The 24,884-nt window shown below is 45.1% G+C and overlaps 1 protein-coding gene across 3 annotated transcripts in view; it reads right to left on the reverse strand.

Moving 5' to 3' along the window:
- The window catches only part of ATAD1 (ATPase family AAA domain containing 1), a 32,575-nt gene extending 7,952 nt beyond the window's left edge, over positions 1 to 24,623 (reverse strand). Inside the window, exons 1-8 of one of the 3 annotated variants that reach the window (XM_061635392.1) lie at positions 24,530 to 24,623; positions 21,266 to 21,441; positions 8,606 to 8,704; positions 7,867 to 7,987; positions 5,608 to 5,808; positions 4,127 to 4,233; positions 1,641 to 1,730; positions 138 to 188 (exon numbers count right to left, since the gene is read on the reverse strand). In XM_061635392.1, the coding sequence (XP_061491376.1) occupies positions 138 to 188; positions 1,641 to 1,730; positions 4,127 to 4,233; positions 5,608 to 5,808; positions 7,867 to 7,987; positions 8,606 to 8,704; positions 21,266 to 21,427 (831 nt within the window). In that variant the 5' untranslated portion in view covers positions 21,428 to 21,441; positions 24,530 to 24,623. The other 2 variants (XM_061635391.1, XM_061635390.1) reach the window with 2 other exon arrangements.
- Between the last annotated feature and the right edge of the window lie 261 nt (positions 24,624 to 24,884).

Here is a 24,884-nt window from a genome sequence, read left to right on the forward strand (position 1 = left end):
GTTGAAACACCATGACTAGGATACAATAGCCGGCTGAAGCCACTTATGCACTTCTATGAATCTCACAACTCTTCAATACTGCAAATCATTCAAAGATAATGTTGTATCTGAAATAATTGTTAAAACAACTGACTTACATTTTCATTTTTCAAAATCAGTTTCAAGATTGCCTCTCTCTGCTTCAATGCCTTTAAATTAAGAATAAAAGAATAGTGTGAGAACCTGCTCAGATTTTAGATAACCAAAAATCTATGTCCTGTACTTCATGTCTTGTAACAGGATGGCACCACGTTGTTGCACATTTCCTGTTCATGGCATTGGGCCTGCACAGGAGACAGTGCTGGGGCAACATGCTCACAATCTTAACATGCAAGTGCACAGACTCTCCACTGAAGCACTATGCTTTTATCCTCCCCATCAGCACCACCCAGATTTCCCTCTCCTCTTTCCTCATCAAGAAAGCATTAGGACAAGTTGGGAGAATCAACTCCAGGGGAAGGACCCAAGGAGGATGAACTGATGGTACTGCTTCCAGAATAACCTATCCTCTAACAGCTAATTTCTCAAATATAAAAATGGTTTCTTTCAGAAACTTCCCTTCCGAGAGGGAAAGGGGTGGAGCGTTTAACACAGGAAGGCAAATAAATCCCTGACATTGAGGAGAATTTCCAGTTGCTATTGTTCCTAAGTGTTCAGAAATAGTAAGTGAAGGATTTTATGATGGAAACCAAACCCAGATCCCCAAGAATAAGAGAGAGAAAATTGGTTAATATGCAAACTGGTTAATTAACAAGGTGAAACTTAATCCATAGAAGACAAGTGCACATTTGGTCAGCAGGAAAGCTGCTTGGGGAATTTTGTACAACCCGATTTGGATGGGGCTGCACATCCTAACATCAGGTGTGAAGCTTGGGAGCATTCCTGGATTGGCTTTGCTTCTGGATAGCCAGAAGGGCTTTTCCATATCTCCCATTAATCCTCCAGCTGCATCCTTTTCTGCAGAAGTCAGATATGGACACTATCTGGCATACCTTGTTTACAACAAGGTTGAACTACTGCAATGTGTTCTACACTAGCCTTTGAAAAGTGTTTGGAAACTTTAGCTAGTGCAGAATACAATGACCAAAGTGCTAGTAGAGCATTTTAAAAACAACTGCATCTTTGCCTGCTGAGCTCATCAATGAAGGCCCTTATCTATGTCCTATTACCACAGGAGTTGTGGCCGGGAGGGATATGGAACAAGGCCTTTTTGGATGCAGTGCCTACACTTCGGAACTAACTCCCCCAGGGAACTATATTTGGCTCCTGTTTTAATAATAATTCTGATGTCAGCAGACTATGTTGTCTTGTGGTGCCTTTGGCTTTGAATAGTTTATTTTCCTTGCTGTGATGTTGCTTTGATGATTATTTTGTACTACTGACTTGGTTTTATGCTGCTCAGATTTTACTTTTATTCCTATGCTTGCTATTCATATTCCTTTTACCTTTTTCTAAAAAAACACTGTATGCTGCTCTACGAATCCTTTGGGCACAAAATAAACTAAAAATAGAGAAAGTCAACAAATAACTGGGGTGGGAAGCGGTAGTGCCACATATTTAATATTTACACAATTTACTGCTATTATTCTTCAATGACTTACAGGTTGATTGATATGAAATCGTGTGGGCATTCTTCTCATAATAGCAGAGTCAAGATCCTGAGGGCGATTGGTTGCTCCCATCACTATCACCTAAATGAAGTCCAAAAAAGAAGCAAGAACAGAAATGTCTTTGTTACAAGATTCATCAGAATCAGAAGTCAGGGCAGGCAGCTTCCTTGAGCTTGGTCAGATGAGCTCAGGAATTGCACAGTTCCCTAGCTCCAAATACATGGGAACTTTTCTGAGCTGTGCCCTAGGGCAGCGTTTCACCATGTGCGGGTCGCAAAGCCTGTGCAAGTGGGCCGTACACTTTATAAGTAAACCTATAGCTCTTAATCCTTAACTGGGATGATGAATGCCTCTTATAACTTTTTGTTTCATTGGCGTATTGTAATGCTGTGTTGACCCTTATAACCCAACATCGGAAAGGCTTGAGTCTTACATTTTCACACTTGGGAACCACTGTCTGGTGACTGGTGGCAGATCTGATGATGGTTTGCCACAACGTGCTTGTATAGGGAGCTGTTGTGAGCAACTATTGTAGCTTGCCTCTGATGCACAGGCTCCACACTTGCAAATCAGAGGCAATCTCTAATAGTCACTTACAACTCCCTTATGAGCACCTTGTGACGAACTGTCAATGGATTTGCTGCCACTGTTAGTTAATAGTTAAGCCAAGGGTGATTTGAAGTTTACTTAGTCAAAATTGGTCCACTACTTTTCTGCTGAAGAAACAGAGAAGTTTAAGTGATGTGACAAAAAAACAAAGGTTCTCTATAACTGAAGATGCAATTTTTGACATGACAATCAAAACTCTAAAACATTTGGCTCATGTCAACATAGTTTAGGAATCAGTATGTTCCACAATATAGTTCACAATTCTTCTCAAGAACTAAAATGCTTTGGTGCAACTGATTTGAAAACACCTCCGTCACAATGAGCTAAAATGGGTTAATCTCTAAAACTTGAGAGAATACTACCATATTGTCTGCATACTGAGAGACAAACAGAATAAAGAAACCATTAATAAATTGCTGGGAAATAGTCTTAGGAATAGTCTAACCCCAAAGTTATCTGCTGCAAACAAAACTGGTAACTGGAGTCAGTTTATGACGCTTTAAAAGACATATGTGGTTTTCAGCAATATAAAATAGTATCTGAGCTGAGGAAAAAAGGTCTCGTGTTCACCTCCACAACAGATGAAAAGTAATTTGTTCTAGATTATGTGTCACCCAGCTACCATTTCCCAAACCAAATGAATTAAAAAGAGATCCCGCAGAAGACCTTAGTATTTATGCTTACTGAAGCTCATTCCTGAAAAAAAAAATTCTTCCTCAAATACATTGGCTTAGGACTGTTCCACTCATCATCATTTTTTGTACAGAATGTGGCACACACACACTTGTCTATCAATAAATATCTTATCACTTGTGCCATAGATGACCTGATACAGATTATCTCTGCAAAGGAAAATTGTAATGTGTGAAGAAGCCTGGGATGCATGCTTAACAACATTACTCTATCTGCTATGTCAGAGAGGGAGGGAGGGAGGGAGAGAGGGAGAGAGAGAGAGAGAGAGAGAGAGAGAGAGAGAGACTGCCACCTAGAGATGAAAAGAAACAATGCCAAAAAATTTTGGAACAAGAGTAACTTTTTCTTTTAGAAAAAAGATGTATCTCTGAATAATTGCTTACTCAATGATATGCACTTGCTTAGTCTCCCTCATGCAGAGGGGAAAGTAGTTTGCCAACAGGACAGCACTGGCCACTAGTAGTGGGAATCAAGGATAGCACCTGGGCCCCCGAGTGTAAGGGATGACATTAACCATGGAAATTTTGGAAGCTTCCTATCCTGACTATATTTGGTAGAGAGGCTTTAACAGTAGTTTGTGGTCTTGTTTTGCCCCTGCAAAGCGGACTTCACGTCTTTTCTCCCTCCCCACCATTGACCTCTGTGGTGGCAACCACAATATCCTGTGGTTCTGAGATAACCACCTAAGGTCTCTGAGTCTGAGAAGCTTCGGAGATACACATCTCAACTGCCAAAGTCATCTAGCCTTATTCTAAAAGAGTGAAGGATTCCGTCCACGCATGTCTAAGCAAAGTAAGAGAGTATCCAACTAAATACCCAATATGACAACCATTTTGTAAAAGGTTGTTAGCTATCTACAAGACATTTAAGCCAAAGTCACAGGAGCTTGTCTTGTGCAGCTATAGATGCCTTAAGAGGCCTTCCTAGTCATTCTTTTAAAACTAGCTGTTCATTCTTCCTCATACTTGTGAAAGTGAACTTTTGTACACTGTTGATTCCTTGCCATCAAATAAAAATACTAGCTTGTAAAGAACAGCTAAGGGGAAAGATAAAAGTACACAATTTTGTTGCAGAAAGCAAAATCTAAAGATTTTGCATTTCCTTGCCGTACAGCATTTACATTGTTGTGGGCTTATTATGCATGGAGATTTCTTTTGCCATGCAAAATTACTTACTTGGCAATTATAGTCAGTGTCCAGACCATCCCAGAGACTCATAAACTGGGCCTTCATCATAGCTGTGGCTTCATGATCAGAACTTGAACGACTTCGTAGAAAGGAATCTGAATTTTAAGAAAGCATCTGCATGAGAACTTGGGTTCTTGGCCTATGACATCCCTGTTTTATCTTGTTACTCTGGTTACCCTTCTTGCATTATAAATTATTCAAGACACATACGTTGACTGAGAGGTTACATACACATTAAGAAGGTTCCTATGACCCACACAACTAATTCTAGGTACTTAAGGAATGGGATTCAGCTGCTGTTTCTCAAGCAAGTAGCCCTCAATCCCTCCTGTCATTTGTCAAGCTACTTCTGAAACTGCAGACTTCTAAAATCAGACTTTGGTATGGGGAGTAGAGATAATGTGATCTACAGGACTAATTTTCAGTGGACTGCCTGCAGGTTGCTGGAAATCTTGCAAGGAACGTTGAATTAGGTAGACTTTGTCCCAATCCTGCAATACATGTGTTCTGTTCTTACACAAAAGTGTATAGTCAGTATCACTTAACACAGGCTATTTACACCTTAACTAGAGAGTGTATTTATTCTTGCTTTGTACATTACAAAGGCACCTGCGGATCAGAAGAATTCTAGTATTTATTATTATTATTCACACACACATCATGCAAACATCAAATCATTCTTCTGCTATGTACAATACGTTCATCCCCCAATACTCAACTACTTTACAAAAATGAGTAAAACTGCTTTAAGTCCTACAAAGAGTGAAGTATGCAAAGGTATGGAACTGCTAAACTTATTTTATGTAGATTTCTTCTGGACACAGCTAGAATTTTCTTGGTATAAAGTTCTCCCATCCTCTGCATGTCCCCTGCCTCACTCTTGCAAGATTTAAGTGTCATGCAACATATGATCTTCATATTTTAACTGCAAGATTATGCAAATCTTATTTAATTTTTTCCACATTTAAATTTTTTAGCTCTTAGAATACAACTCAGATTGACATCTTGTAAATCATGGACTAAGAACTAACAATTAAAATGTGCAAAATGTTTAGAAGGTAATATTTGCATAATGTATTAGTGTTTACACCAAATCTGAATATTCATAGTGGATATAAATAAAAGTTGAAGGAGGGAAGATAACTCTGCTACTCCATCAATATTTGTATCAGAATAAAAACAGAAAACCTTTCATTTTCTTCCCATAGTAAAAAAACAAATTTAAATACACAAATATTTAAATACGCTAGTCATAACGTTTTTCTGCTACCTCAAGGTAGATTTGCGTTACCAAGCATTTTCTGATTTTCAAAGCAACCGCCTACCTAAATAAAATCCATGATCACACTACTTTTTTGGCTGCTAAAGCCTGCATAGTCTGTAGGATTAATTGCAAACGAAGGGGGTTTTTTTTGGTGGTTAGGTTTTTTAAATTTTAATTATGACTACATAGAAAATATTTTTTTTACCTATTTCATCAATAAAAATGATGGAAGGTTGAAGCTTCATAGCAAGGGAAAAAACAGCAGCAGCCAGCTTCTGAGACTCCCCATACCATTTGTCTGTCAGTGTTGAGGGTTGAAGATTAATAAATCGACAACCTGCTTCCTTGGCTGTAGCTTTGGCAATCAAGGTTTTACCACAGCCTGGAGGGCCATAGAGAAGTACTCCTAAAAAGCAACACATTGTTAATATCTTATTGCAGCTGTAGCTTGACAGACACAGTATGCACACCAATTGAGTCACATCTTAATGCTTAAGAGATGGCTTCTCAGCGCCTTCACACACTCAACCTTTGCACTGTCGTTCATATATTGCGCCCATACCCAATGAATCCTGAACATTTCACTTTGTTCTGGATATAATTATCTATTTTTAAAAAAATTATGGGAGAGAAAAGGATCAATAAAGTGATAGATTGTCACTAAGGACTGTACAACAGAAAGTAAAAGTACGGATTCCTCATAGTTCAACACAAAAAGTCTATTTGGAAACAGATTGCACCGAGTTTAATGGAACTTGCTCTCATGTAAATTTGTGCCTGAGTTTCATCAAAACTCCTATCAAATTGTATTTTTTTTTAAAAAAAATTGCATTCTTCTGTTCACATAGCAGTGGTGGTGAACCTGCAGCCCTCCAGATGCTGTCACACTTGCAATTCCCATCAGTCCCAGATAGCATGGCTAATGGTCAGGGATGATGGGAAATGCAGTCCAGCAATTACTACAGGTTCCCCATGCCCAACATTGAGGGTTCTTACTTAAGAGGTTAAGAAAAGATATTTTAAACCTTTGATTACTACCAAGTCATTATTTGAAGTCTGTTTTGACTTAGTCCCATTTCATACATGCTTTTGAAACTTCAGTTGGTCCAGAAGCTGCCCAAAGACTGAGAGCATCTTAAGAGGTGCTTTCTGGGTGCTCCCAGCTGCTGACATGAGGTGGGTGGCAACTGGAGAGAGGCCTTTTCAGTGTTGGTGTCTCACCTGTGGAACATTCTCCTGAGAGATGCTAGCCTAGCACTGAGACTTTGGGCTGAGGGGTTGGCCACTGTATTGTTTTCACTATTATTGTTAAGCAATCCTAGGAGTTTCATTATGTGTTGTACATGAATGGACAGGATATTAAATGCTATTAAAGTACTGTAAGTAAGTACTTATAACTACATACGTACAGCTGAGGTGACACTATAAAGTATTTTGGAGGAGAAGCACAAGCTCCTCCTTTCAACCATGTCTGAACATCACCTTTCATTTTGAATGGCTGATCCCCAAAAGGCACAGCTCAAGCTCTGCTTTTTCAAAGGGGCGTTTTTTCATGGCTTTAACCATTTCCTTGAGAAAGGGTGAGTTTGGATGACCATATCTAATCAGTCAATAAATGAGCTTTTTGGCCATGCACACACAATCCATTAACTATAATTTTCCTGCTTTGTCCAAATTGGAAGACTATGATTAGCAGTTTCTAAACAAGCCCAGGATATTTGAAGCCCAACTTCAAATTGTGGCTGTGGAGCCTCCAGCCAAGGCACCAAGGACCACTGGGAGGCTGTACCCATTGCCTCCCAGGAAGATCATGATGACAAGGGTGATACTAACCTGGCCCAATCCACCAGCCAGAGAAGCAACAGCTGCAGGGAGTTTGTTTTCCCCCATTCCTGCAAGAAAGAATACTAGGCTCTAACTGGTAGTTGCTCTAGGACTGCAGAACCAAAGAGAGGAATACTGAGGTCTCTGTCACCAACCAGGGCTCCAAAGGCCCCTGGGAGGCTGTGGCCTCTGTCTCCCTGGAGGAACATCATCGGAAAGGGAAGATCAACTGCCTCATTGGCCAGTGAAAGACCAGCTGCCTCATACCTACTTTCCTCCTCCCCTCTCATCCTTTTTCTTCCTGTATCATTTCTATCAGATGCAAGCCTACAAGCAGGGACTGTTTTATCTCTTAAATATGTACACTGCTTCTAATTTAAGTGTCAATAATAATGCCTTAATATAACAGTTTGTAGCAAACTGTTAACAAGTTTCCTACTTCAGATAAAAGAGAAAGCTATAGTTAATGGAGAACTTCCTGGTTTATTTGCTCACTTGCTTGTGCGAAGGGGCTGTTTGTGTGGCCAAAAGGCTTGTTCGTGTCTTACCTTATTAACTTGAGATATGAACATATGAATGCAGTTGAAATCTATTACATCCAATTTTGAGAAAATATAGTGTATGTCTTCTCCATACCTACCTTTTGGTGGCTGTAAAAGTTTGGAGTTCTGAAACAGATGTTTCTTTCTGATTGGCAAAATTACTGTGTCCTTCAGGTCTGTAATAACTTCATCTAAACCTGCAATATCACTCCATGTTACCTGAGGTACAAATACAGTATTAAAGAAAGGAACAGTATCATTAATCAAGGACATAAACAGCCACAACCTCGATCTCAAGTCTCTGAAGAAGCTGAGGACGGTAGCTACATTTTGTGACTATAATTTTTTGTAGTTATATATCTTGAGAAGAGTGAGCTAGAGAAAGAAAACAAAAAGGAGGAGAATCTATGATATTTTGATGTTCATTTTTATGTTAATTTAGGCTACAATCCCAAAATCACTTATTGGAGATTATCCCAATGAATTTAGTAGGGTAAACAGCCACAGGATTACACTGTCAGTGTGTTAGAGGTTTGAGCACAATTATAATTAGCTTTATGATATGCAAAGTAGATTATAAGCTTGTTTTCTAGTTGGCCCTGAAGAAAAGTCTCTTGACCTGTTTCCTGTTCTGAAATACATAGATGATTCCCTGCCAGAAAGCTGTTATCAAGCACACTTGTAAGTTTCCTAAATTAGAAAGATTCTCAACTTATTAAAGTGCAATCTCTGCATTAACAGCATCTGTGCATATCTTGCTTTATTCCAAATATTGCATTTTACTGTCTCCCTAAAGCACCATTTTTATAAATGAGTACAAAAAAGTGAGTTGCTTACGTGCATGCTAAGAGGATCTACGAGATGTGCAGCAATGCTCATTTCATACTCGGTAAGCTTTACATTTTTCACACCTATTTGCTTCATTAACTTCTCTGCCTATAAAAATTAAAAAGAAGCAGCAGGTAGCATTCAGTAACAATACATTGCTCATTTTTTACAGTTAACATTTTGGAGGAAGAGTTTCAATGTGTAGGCAAACAGGCAGGGAATTGCAAATTTGGAGATCTTTAAATAGAATCTTTAAATTTTGATTTGTTTGAATGTAACCCCACCCCACTTTTAGAGCAAATGGGGCTACCTTGTTATTTGATCACTGATCAACAGGTTAAATAAATAAAACAAGTCCAGTGTCTCAGGGTCTTCTACTATGATAAATGAAAGTATGTCCCAATTGTATTTTACTCCTGTTATGAATAAATCAGAAAGTTGGCCTTACCATGAAGTGTCCTTTGTTGGCCTTACCATGAAGTGTCCTCAGCGGGGAGGGGAGCATAGAGAAATGGGTCAAATCACTTTAGAAAAAACGTGTTGGTGGCCATCTGGAAGGGGGAGGTAATCTTCACCCTACTTTTAGTACAAAGCTGAACCATTGAGCAGCCAGCTGCTTAACCTATGGAAAACCATACTTTGAACAGCAGATAGAAAAAGAACAATGGAACATTAGATTATAGTGAAGAAGGTTGTCATGGTGAGCCCTCTTTTTGCTATCCAGGTTACAGCACGAACACACCTAAGAGTCCCAGAGACGGGACCCTGTCGACCCACCAGCCTAGAACCTCAGCAGGGTGGGGCTGTATGCTCCACTCTCTGCTACCTAGAAGGACACTTCATGGTAAGGCCAACTTTCCATTCTCAGTCAATGGAGGAGTGGAGCATATAGGAATGGGATGTATCGAAGCAGTGACCCTCTACATCCTTGGGTGGGATGCAGACCTAGGTCACTATCCAGCATCATCAATGATGAAGACAGCATCAGTGGAGGTAAAGTTGTTCAACTTGTAGAATCTGAAGGAGGTATATGGAGAGCCTGGGCAGCCTTGGAGATCTCATCCTGTCTTTGTGTAGGGGTGCTGTGGTGGCTGTTCCCTAGACCAAATGGGCAGTAATGCCCCAGGGCGGGACTCTGGCCCTGGCTTGGTAGCCCTTAATTATGTGTTCTGTGATCCATCTGTTGTTAATGGATCTTGAGAGTTTTTGGGCTCTGCTCCTTGCTTGAAGGACATGGATAACAACTTGGTCTTCCTGAAGGGCCTGGTCCAGGCTATGTAGATTCTGAGAATGTGCCTGACATCTAGCTTATGCCACCTCTTTTCCCTGCAGTGCAGCAGACTGAGGTAGAAGCTGTGTAAGGCATTACTCCTATGGAAAGAGGACTGACCTTGGGCAGACAACTAGGTCAGGCTATAGAATCATCTTGTCAGGATGAAAGGTGCGGAGTTCTTCCCTGACAGACAGGCCCCCAATTCCCCCACCTCTTGCTAATGTGACTGCCATGAGAAATGCTATCTTAAGGGTGAGCTCCTTGAAGGGAATGGAGTGGGCCAGTTCAAAATGAGAGAGGCTGACAGAGCCCTGAGAACTAGGATGAGGTCCCAAGAAGGGATCCTGTGGTGGACTGGCAAGAAAGCCATCTCCATGAGGAACCTCTTGATCCAGAGCATCCTGATATAGAATACCCCACCACCACTGGTGGGAACAGGCTGCCCAGGGCCACTGCTTGCCTTCTGAGTATGCTGAGTGTCAGCCCTTGGTTGAGTCAATACTGCAAGAAATCTAGGATGGTGCCAACTTGACATTCCCCATCTGCTAGCTGCTTATGCCTGCACCATCTGTCGAAGACTTTTCAACGGAGGTCACGGCTCCTCTGTGCAAAGGCTCTGTGTGAAGCCAGGATGGTGCTGATGACCTTCTCCAACAGGCCCTCCTCCTTCAGTGACTGCTGCTCAACCTCCAGGCATGACATTGGAGTCAATCCAGATCTGGTCGAAGAATGAAGTGCTGTGATAGGTCTGGTCTGGATAGCAGCCTCCATATGGGATTGGAGCTCAGGTCCACTGGGTTGGAGAACCATAGCTGCTGGGGCCAGTGGGGTGCCACTACCACTACTTATCCCTGGAGGACCCAGAACCTGTGGAGCAGTCTGGACAAGAGAAGGGAAGGGGGAGGCCAGGGGGCTGAGAGCACATCCACCACCTGAGCCTGGGAATCCCAGCACTGAGACATGAACTTGCCCAGCTGAGAGTTCGTTGACAAGGCAAACTGTCCAGCCTGAACTCAAAGAACTCAGACACGGTTGTAGTTTTTTCATTTATTGTAGTAAGTTTCAATTCAGTGCGCTTCATGAATCTACCTACAGCTTACTCAGAACTCAGCATCTCTCTAGGTCTAACTTGGCACAACTTCACTGCACTAAGACGTTGACTCAGCAACTACCCCCCCCCCAGCTTGAGACTGGGCGGGCACCTTATTTGTGTGTGCTAACTATCACTGTTGGGAGTGCGCATGCAGGCGAAGACTCCATCTAAACCATGTCTGTTGAACTTGCCTCCGCATTAGCCTCCTGGTGTGAGGTGAAGGCGAAGCCCCCATCACCATCCTGTCTTCCTCCTCAGAGGGAGGAGGGCTGCCTGCAGGTGATGTTGACGCAGGGAGAGGGGAAGCGTCAGGCTGGGCAACAACTGGTTGGTCAGGTTGACTCTCCATAGACATATCTGGAACTGCTGGGGTTGAACTGTCAAAGTTCAGAGTTAGGGTGCCTTCTGAGCCCAACTCCCCTTCACTGGCTTGACCATCCCACTCTAAGTCCTCCTCCTCCTCCACTTCATTCTCATGAGTCCACCCTCCTCCAGCAGGTCTCACAACAGCCTCCGCCCACCCTGATGGCTTGGGTATGCCAAGGTATTCTTCATGGAACTCTCTCACCAACTCTGGCTCATGGACGTCCAATGCTGCCTCCCAGGATCTTTCATCAAATACTGAAACTTTCCTCGGTGCCAACAGGAGTCAAGGATCTGCTCCACCTCATACTCCTCTTGCTCATCGACAATTACTGGTGGTAGTGGGGCATCAGGTGCCCGTTGGGGGTTCAGTGGCTCCTCCAGGGTTAGCAACGAACAGTGGAACACTGGGTAAATTTTCATGGAGATGGGCAAGTATAGATGGAACGCTACTGGGTTGATCTGTGCTTCTATTTCAAAAGGCCCCCCTCTCCTAGCCTCTAGTTTGTGGCAAGGCGCATTCATTGGCAAATAACGTGTAGATAGCCATACTCTATCTCCCATCTGTATCTCGGGGCTGGGCTGGCAGTGCAGGTCAGTGACTCTCTTAGAGGCAGCCTTAGCCATTGCCAGTTGCTCTTGTAACAGTTGTTGCATCACCAGCAACTCTTGCACAAACTCTGCCACCACAGGAACTGCCAGGGTGGAGTTAGAAAGTGTGAGGGTGGTAGCCCAAATTGGCAAAGAAGGGAGTCTGCTGGGTACGGGCATGCACAGAGTTATTGTAGGCAAACTCAGCCAGGGGCAATAAAGACACCCAATTATCCTGCTGATAACTGACATAACAGCAGAGATATCACTCCAGGGTGGCGTTCACTTTGTCTGCCCATCTGTCTGGGGGTGGTGTGATGAAGACAGTCATAGCTCAATATGTAGCAGCTACAACGCCAGAACCAGGCAGTGAACTGGGGGTCCCGATCTGAGACCAGGCTGGTTGGGAGCCCATGCACCCGGAAAATGTGTTGAATAAACTGCGCAGTGTCTCGGGCTGTCGGTATGCTGGCACACAGAATGAAACGGGTCATCTTGCTTAAGGCGTCCACGACCACCACAACAGTAGTTTTTCCCAGACAGGCAGGTAGGTCCATGATAAAGTCCAGGGTTACGATCTGCCAGGGTCCCTCAGGTGTGGGGACTGGCTCCAGTAGCCCAATTGGTCGCCCAGGGGTGTGCTTGGTTCTAATGCATGTGGGGCAAGTTTGAACATATCTCTTGACGTCATGCTTTATTCTTGGCCACCAGAAATCATGCATGATGGCCTGCAGTGTTTTGAACATCCCAAAATGCCCCACGGTCAAGGTGTCATGGCACTGCCATAGGACTTTGGCTCAGATCTCCTTGGGGGCACACACAGGGCCTCATAATGGTAGAGCAGCCCCCCTGGGAGAAGCCAGGAATCTGGTCCTGAGGGGGCTGCTTTAGCTCTCGCACCAGCTCCTGAGCGAAAGGGTCTTATTCCTGAGCAATGCACAGCTCCTCGATCCACAGGTCGGGACAGGCCATCGCCACCAGCTTAATAGGGTTATGATGTGGCGTAGTGGGGCTCAGACCAGGTTTCATTGTACTCAGGCTTGCAGGAAAGTGCATCGGCCCTGCGGTTTTGAGCCTGGGGAACATGGTTGATGTGGAAACAAAACCGAGTGAAGGACTGGGCCCAGCGCAATTGCTGTTGGTTGAGCTTATGGGCCGTTCGTAGGCTCTTGAGGTTCCAATGGTTGGGGCGGACCTCCACGTCATGCTGGGCGGGTGTTGCCAGGCCTCCAACGCATCTCAAATGGCTAATAGCTCCTTCTCCCAGACAGAATAGTTCTGCTCCGAGCTAGTCAGTTTTTGGGAGAAACAGGTATAGGAAAGCAGCTCACCCCCTTTTTTGGCGGGTTGTAACAACACCGCTCCGATGGCCGCATCCGAGGCATCTGATTCCACCACAAAAGGCTGGTGGGGTCAGCGTGCTGCAATATCGGTTCTGAAGAGAATAACTCTTTCAGGCGCTCGAAGGCTAGCTGGGCTGCCTCGGACCACCAAAACGGCCCAAAGCCCTTGAGGCAGTCCGTCAGGGGGGATGTCAAGTTGGTGAAAGCTGTGATGAACCGTTTATAGTAGTTGGTGAACCCAAGGAACTGCTGCAAGTCCTTTTTAGTCTTGGGGGGGGTGCCAGGAGAGGACACAGTGCACCTTTCCTACGTCTATCTCTACCTCTGCCAGCATGATACGATAGCCTAGAAAGTCCAAAGCATTTAGGTCAAACCCATACTTCTCCAGCTTAGCATACAGTTGATGCTCCCTTACCCTCTGCAACACTGCTCTCATGTCGATCTCTGCTGCACCGGGGAGTCCGAGTAAATGAGAATATCATCCAGATAAACAGTCATAAAGCGATCTAGGTAGTCCTGAAAGATGTCATTCATAAAATGCTGGAAGACCGCTGGGGCGTGTGAATATATGCACCCAGAGGGAACTTGGGCCCCCAGGAGCAAGTCTATGGCAGTCGTAATGCCTACAGGGTGGCAACTGGTCAGCCTCCTTCTTGTCAAAGATGTTCCTGATAATCTTGGTACTTTGCGGGCAGGAGAGCCTCCTTGGGCGGCCACTGTCGCTGCCTCTTCAGTAGGCTGGCAGGTCTGTTTGCAGTAGTCTGAATGGAACATTCCCCCCAATGGAATGGTGGTCCACGTCCCACTGTTTTAGCTAGATGTTGCTCCTCACTGCTACAGAGTATCCCAATGCATGTGCTGAATACTGTAGGCTATCCACTGATGAGTCAATCAGGAACTCACCCATTTTTGCTAGCTTGTTCAGTCCCTTCCTGATGTGTTTGGCGGGACTTCGGCTAAAAGGCCTGGCCCATTTGACTGCAGCCCAGATAAGGAAGGAGTTAACTGCTAAAGCTCTCGTAGCCATAGCTGAGACTTCATAAGTGTGTTTTAGAGCTGCCTTGCTGAGTCTGTTGTTGTGATCAGATAGCGTGCCCCCCCCCTTCCTAGTTAACAGTAGTTTTGGTCCCAAGGGCAGAAATTGCCTCAACAATGGCTGGGACCTTGAAACTGCCCATAATGGTGGCAGACAAGCCAGAGAGGTTCTTGAAGGGCGAGTGAGCAGACTTACACTTAGTTGGTTGTTTCTGCTCTTCTTTAGCACTATCCTTAAAGAACTTAGGAAAAGGGATGACTATTTGTTGGTCCCTGGATCTGGGAAAAACAACCGAGGACCCCGCTTCCCTTCCTCAGTTTCCTTTGCTTGGACAGCAATCTCTTTAAGGAGTTCCAATTGGAGGTAAGTCACGGCTTTGGTGACTAAAATGTGACAAGATTCAGATGAAAACAGTCTGTTATGCATGGCAGAGGAAAGGAGCAAGGAATCCTCTCGAGAGCTTCCTCCTTCCCTTTCTGAGCCTGAGGAACTCGATGACAAGTGGCCACCCTCCCCAACTGAATCAGGACTGAGGGAGAATTTGCCAGACAGGATCTTAGAGCTACAAGAAGGCCTCTTATGTTTGTCTTCATGAAAGGCTTTAGACTTCTGGGGAACAGAAGCTCTTTGCTTGCTCTTCCCCCTCCTCCTATCTGGGCTAGAGTCCAAGGAAGAGGAGAGGGAACACCGTAAGGAGAAGTGAGCCCTGGAACGTTTGGTGCTCTTTCTCTTATGGGTGCCGATCCAACCTTGGCTAGGGAAGCCCACACCTTCTGCATCATCGTCTTTTTAAGCCAGGCCAGCATGGCTGCTGAAAGAGAGAGCTGAAAATGGTGGGTTTTGGCACACTTCCCCCCCCCCCCAGGGTGGTGACCTGGCCTCTCCCATGTTGGCTTGTGTGCGTTGTTGTGTGAAACAGCATACATTACGTTGGAGTTAAGTTGAGCAAGAAGACTTCTTCAGAGCATTTAAATCATGTAAGAGTCTTTATTGAAAGACATTAAGGCCAGAGGCTTAAGAGTAAATACATGTAGAGATTCTTCAGTCACCCCCCTTCTGGGACATCTCTCTCCATAGATAAACACAAAAGACAGCCTCTCAGCTCAGAGGCATAATTCAGAAGAGCACAACACATAGTCTCTGTTAGAACTTTCCCAGTCGCTATCAGATGGCTACCATAGCAACGACCCTGGCAGTCCGTTCCCAGACAGAGCATAGACATAACTCCCCCTTAACCACAGTTACGTCTTCAAACTTGCAGGTTTCATGGAAAACTACTAGAGACAGTAATGCCTACTGGTCACCAGCCCAACAGCCCCCCTTTTTTCCATTAAGACTGCAAAATACACATGAAATACATCTCCATAATACATAGTCATACAGTCATACATTTCTACAATTCAGTACAGTTCAAAACTTTATTCACTCACACTTTGGTTCATTCCAAGCCTTGTCACCAGTTTGCCAAATTTCTCCTCACACAAAGGCTTGGCCATTATGTCAGCCACCATGTTGTTAGTGTCACAAAATGTTAGGTTAACAAACCCCTGCTGCACACAATCCCTTACGTGAAAGTATCTGACACTAATATGTTTTGTTCTCTTGGTATGAGCTTCTGATGTGGCTATCTTAATGCAGGTCTGATTGTCTTCATATACAGTAATCGGAAATTGCATATCAATGCCTATCTCCTGCATGAGCATTGCGAACCACTGTAGCTCATTACAGGCCTGTGACAGGGCCACATACTCGGCTTCTGCACTTGATGTTGGAACCACAAAACATTCAAGACCTCCTGTCTTTGCTCCTGACAAAACCAGACCCTTTGTCTTCGTGCCTTTCAGATAACGCACTATCCTTTTAATCCCTTGCCAGTCAGCCTCTGAAGGATGCTCTACCTTCCGGCTTAAAATACTGACTGCATTACATATGTCTGGGCGAGACACCTTCACCAAATATTGCAATTTCCCTATTATGCGCCTGTACTTCTCAGGATCTGTACAAGGCGTCTCCTGCACATTCTGTTGGAAAGCCACAACCATTGGAGTCTTCACAACATTGCATTCTGTCATGTTGCATTCTTCTATGATCTGATTTATTTTACTTTCCTGACTCAATGTTATGCTTCCGTCTTCTGCACGCACAATATCCGTGCCTAAATAGTGTGTGACAGGCCCCAAATTCTTTGTGTCCACCTGCCTGCCCAGTTGCTCATTAAATTCTTGTTCCTCTTGCTGCTCATGATAAAAATACATGATGTCATCAACATAAACTGCACAGAACGTGGTTTTCATCCCCTGTCTCTTTATATACACACATGGATCTGCCTTGCATCTTTGGAATCCCATTCCATGCAACACTCTGTCCAATTTCTCATTCCAGCAGCGTGCACTTTGCCGCAGTCCATATATTGATTTATGCAGTTTACACACGAACCCTTCCTTTGACACAGAACCCGGAGGCAGTTCCATATATATCTCCTCTCTTAAATCACCATGTAGGAATGCCGTCCCTATATCGTAGTGATTTACACTCATGTTCTGCATCGCTGCCAGCTTCAGCAGCACACGAATGGACTCATGTTTCACAACCGGGGCGAAAACAGCATCATAATCTGTCCCATGCTGCTGGGTGAATCCCTTGGCAACCAAACGTGCCCTGTACCTCTATACTTCCCCGGAACTTGCTTTCTTCTTCTTAAACACCCATCTGCAACCTATGGCCTTTTTACCCATGGGTAACTTTACTAATGTCCATGTGCCATTCTTTTGCATGGCTTGTAATTCTTCCTGCATGGCCTGCTGCCATTTGTGCTGCTCTGCCTCAGGCATCAGCCTGATTGCTTGAAATGATGCTGGCTCTTCTAGTTCTCTGTGAACTTCCTCCATCTGGGCAGTGAATACCGACGGCATGCCTTTTACGGCTGTCTGTTTACAGCCCTGACCGTCATTCCCTTTCCGCCCCATTGAACTCAAGGCATCAGCACACTTCACACCCACGGTCATTTTAAACTGCCCTTGTCTGTCAGGGTTTCATGACACAACATTTTCTCCTCTTTGCACCCAACATTTTCCTTTATCAAACCAGACTGAAAATTGACAACTCACCAGTTTTCTCACAGATAAAATATTATGAGCCAATCCTGGAATAAACCAACATTCTGACATTAGTCCAAGTTTGTCAAATTTCACCAGACCACGTGCTTTTACAGATTTCCGTGATCCATCAGCAAGTAAAACAAAGTCCTGCTCATCTGTAGACGTGTAAAACAGACTCCTGTCTTTGATTAATATATGGCTTGCTCCGCTGTCGACAATAAAGTTAATTTGTTCCAAGTCTTTAGACTTCTGTTTACAAACAAAGTTCACACTTCCCTGCTTCAAGCCTCCGTCCCTGGAGTTTCGCTTGACTGGACAATCTTTACGGAGATGCCCACGAGCCCCACTGGCAAAACAAGACTTCAGCCGCTGCTGCTCCCGCTTGTTTTCCTGTCTGCTTTCGGCAGCCTGCTCCGGTTCGGCATATTTCTCCTCCTTGCTTCTGACAGCTTCCACCGGCTGGGCTCTCTGCGCCTCCTGCCTCCGCTGCCATTCCTGGGACAATTCCTGCAACGCGTCCCACATCTTTTTAGCCGACGGCTCATCTCTCACACACATCAGTTGAGAATCCGATAGAGCCAAGATTATAAACGCCTGCGCCCTCTGGTCTCGACACTTCCAGGCCGCGGTCGGTACCGCCGGGTTTTTTTCCTCAATCACGTCCCATAAATCCTCTGTTATCAGCAAAGCCCTCATCCTCGGCTTCCAGCTGCCAAAATTCTTCTCATTAAGTCGTTCCATCGGCAAGCCTCCCCCAGACAGGTTTACAGCCATGTTGCTCACCTCCGTCTGGTTCAATCAATCAAGCTGCCCTCTCTGGAACTCCGTCTGCCTTTCAGACCAGCAACTTACTCCGGTGTAATGCGCTGTGGAGCGTAACCATCCTCTGCTACCACTGTTGGCTTGTGTGCGTTGTTGTGTGAAACAGCATACATTACGTTGGAGTTAAGTTGAGCAAGAAGACTTCTTCAGAGCATTTAAATCATGTAAGAGTCTTTATTGAAAGACATTAAGGCCAGAGGCTTAAGAGTAAATACATGTAGAGATTCTTCAGTCACCCCCCTTCTGGGACATCTCTCTCCATAGATAAACACAAAAGACAGCCTCTCAGCTCAGAGGCATAATTCAGAAGAGCACAACACATAGTCTCTGTTAGAACTTTCCCAGTCGCTATCAGATGGCTACCATAGCAACGACCCTGGCAGTCCGTTCCCAGACAGAGCATAGACATAACTCCCCCTTAACCACAGTTACGTCTTCAAACTTGCAGGTTTCATGGAAAACTACTAGAGACAGTAATGCCTACTGGTCACCAGCCCAACATCCCACCCCCCAGCTGGGTGGAGAGGAAGTGAGAAACCTAAATCACCTCAGGAGAATCCAAAATGCCGCCTGCCACAGATTTCCCACCTGAGAGCTTCCCTTCTCCCCCCTTAAGAGACCCACTGTCCACCTCAGCAGAGGAGCAGCGTGAGGAGCCTCCCCAGCAGGCCGTGAGAGCCAGGACTGGAGTGCACTCCCCCTTTTCCAGGCAAAAGTTAGGTACCTGCGTAGCAAGGTGGCTACTGCTCAAAGTGGAGGCATGTTGTTGAAGAGTCTGGCTGTGCTGAAAGGCCCAGAGAATAATGCACCAATCTCTGCTAGGCCTCCAAGTTGCTCTGCACCCAGCTGGGTGCTTTCTATTTGTGATGAAGACTCGGGGTAGGGGATGAGGGACCAAACCCTGCTACTCTGGAGGCCCCTGTATTGCTCCACACCCAGGTGGGAGCTTCCTCTCTGCAGTCAAGGCCCAGAGTGCAAGGGACCAATTTGTGCTACTCCAGAGACCTCTGTGTTGCTCTGTGCCCAACTGAGAGCTTCCCCTCTGTGATGAAGCTAGCACAGTAGATAGGAACTGCAGGAGGGGGCAGGGATTGATCCGGCTACCTCTGCATCCAGGTGCGTGCCAGTGCCAACAAGGCACAAGCCTCTGAGCTTCCCTCTGAAGAGCCAGCCAAGAGACAAAGAACAAACAAAGGGCATACAGGACAAATGAAATGGAGACTTCCAGCTTGCCACTAACACATTTTTTTAAAGTGATTTGACTGTGCCTCCAGGAAAAGTTAACCTATTCCTGTATGTGCCACTCCTCTGCTTATCAAGAACAGCACCGGCACAGTGTCCTATCTGAACAAAAGAGATTGTGCCAGGAGGAAAGAAAGATGAAAGACTCAACCAATTTTCACACAGGAATCAAGTCAACAGCAAAGACTGTAGTTTGCAGACATGGATAAAGCAGCACCCACATAGGAACAGCAATTAGTGCAGGGTAGATTTAACATCAACACCGAGGAGGGGCTGTAGCACAGTGGTAGAACAAGTGCTTTGTATGCAGAAGGTCCCAGGTTCAATCCCCGGCATCTCCAGGTCCGGCTGGTAAAGACTCCTGCCTGAAACTCTGGAGAGCAGCTGCTCAGAGTACACAATACTGAACCAGTGGTCTGACTCAACTTCCTTTGTCCCTATGTTCCTAACTAGTCCTAGAGTGAGGAACCATTTTTAGCGCCAGGGCTCAATTTCCTTGTGAGTAGTCAGCTGGTGAGTACATGCCAGTGGTGTGAGAGGCCATTCCCTGCTTCCGTATGTACTCGCACAAGTCAGCTGGACAGTGGCAGAAGCTGGGGGAGGACTGTGATTTTTGGTGAGGATCAGAAAAAGTGGGAAATGATTGGTCCACTCTGGGGAAAACAGATGGGGCTTCTGATGAAAGTGTATGAAATACATGGTGGTTTCTGCTTTTACTTCCCTCCTCCCTACACATTTAATGATGCTTCTCCAGAAAATGGGGGAAACATTTGGCAGAGCCTTAAAGTGGGTCAGGAAATTAAATGTGCTCTTGCATCTCAGAGCATGCTGGGCAGCAATGGAGAGCAAAAGGGGGCTGAATGTCCAGGCTCTCATTTCGCCACTGCTTGTTTAGCGCTGGTTTGTGGAGGTGACCCACACAGAGGCAAGCTTGGGGGGAAAAGTGCAGCTGGAGAGGAGGAGAAGGTGATTCCCAATGAAGCACTCAACAGGCATCAGAAGAGATGGGGAAGTACTGAAAATGTCTGGATCTCCTTCAATAACTGTACAACATTTTAGTTAAAACGTCTTGCTGAGCAGCTTCTCGAATGGTAGCAGAGGGCACAGTGAGGGCACATTTTGCTGGTTTCCCTCACCCTAAAATTTGCAGTTTTACTTGGAACTAAAGACAAGGTTGGGCTGTTAAAAATGCAGTACAGAGCCATTCAAATCAACGGGACCATTCGCACTGAGAATAGAAGCAGTTTCATTCAGTTTGAGCTCTTGCTTATTCTCTCCCTTATTTATTAGATTTATATCCCGCCCTTTCTCCCAGTAGGTGCCCAGGGCAGCTTCCCTTGAAAAGTGTAGGTCAGGATGTGAAAAATGAGCAAGGGCTCTCAGCTTCAAGCAGTTATGCTACTGAGTCCCCCACAGGAAACTCCATAGCTAGCTCAATCCCAGCAGAAAGTGGAATTTAATGTCACTGGAAACTTAAAAGCCCTGCTTGGTTGAGCTTGGATTTTCATTTCTAGCAAGGCTTGCTGCACTGCAAAGGAAAAATGGGTCACCTGATGCCACAGCAACATCAGGTGATTGGCAGCTGGGCCACCCCTGCCCGCCTGTCAAAATAGCCCACCAATGATCAGAGTCAGTACCCCAACTCTGGCCTAGACACTAGCAGCAATTAATGATAATAATAACTTTATTTAGAAAACATACTTGAGCTGTTTGCCTTCCCAATCATGTCATTAGCTTTTATGTTTTACATTCCTCAATGACAATCTGAATAAATGATTAAGAAGAAATATTTTCCTATATGTTTCTACCTGTTTCTGAGCTTCTACTTTTTGTTTCCTTGTTGGATCAATTGCATCTACCATCCATTTAATAGTAAAATAGGTCACAGCACCAAATATCGTCAAGCGGAAAATTAAACCAACAACTTCATTCCGACTGAGAGGACGAGAAAAGGCTTCAGCATGTACCATTTTGCCTTTTTCACCTACAACAAAAGAAATGGGAGAGAGAAATCACAGGTGACGTATGTTCTTAAAAAGCTAGGAAGGTATAAAACATAATTGTCTCTTTATGATATAATTACTACTTGTTACTAATTCACACACAAAAAGAATGATTTTTTCCTTCCTTACAGTGTTCATAAGAGTGTTCCAGAAAGTGTTTAACTATAAAGTGGGAAGACTCTTGATGTGTTCAGCTCATGTGGTTTCACTCCTACTTGTTAGCAATCTACTGCAATAGTATCAAGCACTGTTCCCATCTTAAGATACATTTAAAAATACCCTTAAAACACCCTACGCCAAATGTAAACCTGCAGAAGCTCCTCAACCTCGGAACTGCAAACTGATCGAACAACACCTGAACTAATGTGAAGAAGCTGCTGTCTACGACTGCCTTTGCAAACACCTCGTCTCATTTCTCAGCCCTTTTTCTTCAGGTACAAACTCTGTCCAGGAGCCAGATCTGGTATATGGGCCCAGCTCTATGTAATTCTGGGGGCCTATGGTATTGCCCTTAGAATGATTCCTCGAGATACAAGCATGAAAAGACATAGCCTTCATATATGATATTGATACAAAAATGTTCATACTGCCTGTACTGACTAATGCTTGCAATTCAAAAACATCAACGCCTTTGTGCCCCAGGCCGACCTACTTGGTGTTTGGGTCAAACTGATTGCTTGCCCTTGCAAGCCTGCATTTCTAACAGCATTTAGAATACTGTGTACATTTCTGGTCGCCTGTATGTAGGTGCTATGTGACTTGCCTTCCTTTCTCAATTCTTGCCTGCTCTTCCATCATGTTGCAGCAGGCCAAAAATGGGACTCCAGGGTCACTCCAATAGCTCTAAGAAACCAGTTCTATTTGACTCCTTATCTCTCTGAACTGTTTCCATTCCAGGGAGATGAATCAAAAGGAGCTGGTTTCTCAGAAGGGCCACTGGAGTGACCTGTTGCTGACTCCTCCTGTCCATCCACATGGCAATTGATGGGAATTATCAGCTGTGCTTAAGCAGCACACAGTTGAGAAGGAATAGAGTACTGCTGGGCACCCCATCTGGTGCCCTCCAAAAGTTGAAGAAATACAATTGTCACCATCCTTTATTTTCTTCTTTCCTCCTCATTCTCCCCCCCCCCTTCTGCATCATGTCTTTTAGACTGTAAGCCAGCAGGCAAGGACTGACCTTATTTAAGCTGCATTACACGAGTGAAGTAAAACTGCATCAGCCAAACTATATAGACTGGATGTACTGAATGACGCATCTTTCCACATCAAATAAAACAGATAATATACATTTCATATTCATTAATCCATCAGTAACTGCTACATATACAGCACACCCACAAAGAAAGAAACTTATTTAACGTGACACTTTGGCTCAAAGCCTTACAGATAGATACAGTCCCCACTGGAATTTACAGCAGGGAGCCTGATTCTATGCACTACCATAGCAATATTCCCTGTGCTAACTACATCACTTACACATGGCACGCAGCTACTCATACCAGAAACATGGATGGAGAAAGAAAACACAGGAATCAGCACAGGCTACATGCTGACTAACCTGCCGTATACAGCAATGGTCAAAAAATGTAGGTAAACACTCTAAATCAGGGATGGAGAACCTGTGGCTCTCCAGACATACAACTACAGCTTCCAACATTTGTGGCAATTGGCCATACTGCCTGGGCCTGATGGGAGCTGGAGTCCAACATTCATCAGAAATGCCACTCAAAAGCATAAGAACATAAGAAGAGCCTGCTGGATCAGGCCAGTGGCCCATCTAGTCCAGCATCCTGTTCTCACAGTGGCCAATCAGGTGCCTGGAGGAAGCCTGCAAGCAGGACCTGAGTGCAAGAACACTCCTCCCTCCTGAGGCTTCCGGCAACTGGTTTTCAGAAACATACTGCCTCTGACTAGGGTGGCAGAGCACAGCCATCATGGCTAGTAGCCATTGATGGCCCTGTCCTCCATGAATTTGTCTAATCTTCTTTTAAAGCCATCCAAGCTGGTGGCCATTACTGCGTCTTGTGGGAGCAAATTCCGTAGTTTAACTATGCGCTCAGTAAAGAAGTACTTCTTTACTTCTTTACTCAGCCTTCCCCGACCTGGTGGCTTCCAGAATAGAACTCCTACCAGCCCCAGCCTGCACGGCCAGTGGTCAGGGATGATGGGAGTTGTAGAAACTGCTGGAGGGCACAAGGCAGGGGAGAGCTACTCTAAAGCATTATATAAACATCAAGTGTTGTGTACATATGTTATTAACAGTATCAGCTACACACACACACACACAGGTTCTGTTGGAGGATATTAAGAGGGAATGGAGAAACCGAGCCCCATAATGCATGGAGTGACCTTGGATCAGCAGCAGTAAGGGTTGCCCTTAAAGGGGAGGGGGGAGAGCCTGGCACACACAGAAAAGCAAGATAGGGTAAAATACGGGGGGAAAGAGACTCACCTTCCTCTCCCAAAGTCACCCAGGCTTTGAGGCCTCTCGAAAGAGCTGCGTGAGCTTGCGGAGGGAAGATAAATAGAGCCACCTTACACTGTCCAAACGACGAGTCCTCTAATTCCTCGCCAGGGGAGCCCCGGCAAAGAATACGAAAGTGAAAGACGCCGACGCTGGGGTACCGCGCAGTGACCTTCTCGCCCTCTTTCTTTCCCCTTCTTGCGCTGCCGCCTCCTCCACAGCAGGACAAAAGAAGGGGTAAGGAGCAGGTCACGGCGCGTCAGCAGTGGCGCCAAAAGGACCAGGCTGTAGCGTGCGGGACACTGACACCGACCTGGTAGCGACAAGAAAGGAAGCGGCTTCTGCGGCACCAGCAGCGCTCAGTAGGCCTCGCCTTTTGCTCCGCCTCTGCCAGGGCTGCCGGTGAATTGTCTCCCCTTTGCCCTCGAGTCTCATCACAAAGGTTCCGCTTGAGACGGAAAGGGGAGAGCTACAGCTGTAGCGGCAGCTGGTTTCGTAATTAGGACTTTTCCTGCTCTAACTTGGGGGTGGGGATTCTAAGGCGGCAGGCAAGAGCGCAGGCGGACCGGCTACACTGGCTGAGGTAGTTCAATCCTAAATACCTTTATTCAGGAATAAACCTCATGGGACTAATTCTCCAGTAGGTGTGAGGAGTGGATTAAAGGTGTGTGGCCCCATCCCATGCAATGTTTGTAAGTAAGTAAATCACAGTGTTCAATGGGGATTAAATGACCCCAGTAACTATGACTGCAATCGTACGCACGTTTAGGAATTAGTACTATTGAATTCTGGGATTTCTGAATCAATAAATGCTGCACAGCTGAGATGAAGGTTGCCATCCCCCCGCCCCCGTTCCTGTGCTTGCATCTTTTTATTTTATTTCAATCCCGATTTTCCTCGTAGGAGCTCAACGTTGCCTTACATAGTCTCTCTCTCTTTCTCCTCCCAACTTCTCGC

The sequence above is a fragment of the Rhineura floridana genome, chromosome 7, assembly GCF_030035675.1.
Source record: "Rhineura floridana isolate rRhiFlo1 chromosome 7, rRhiFlo1.hap2, whole genome shotgun sequence".
NCBI lineage: Eukaryota > Metazoa > Chordata > Lepidosauria > Squamata > Rhineuridae > Rhineura > Rhineura floridana.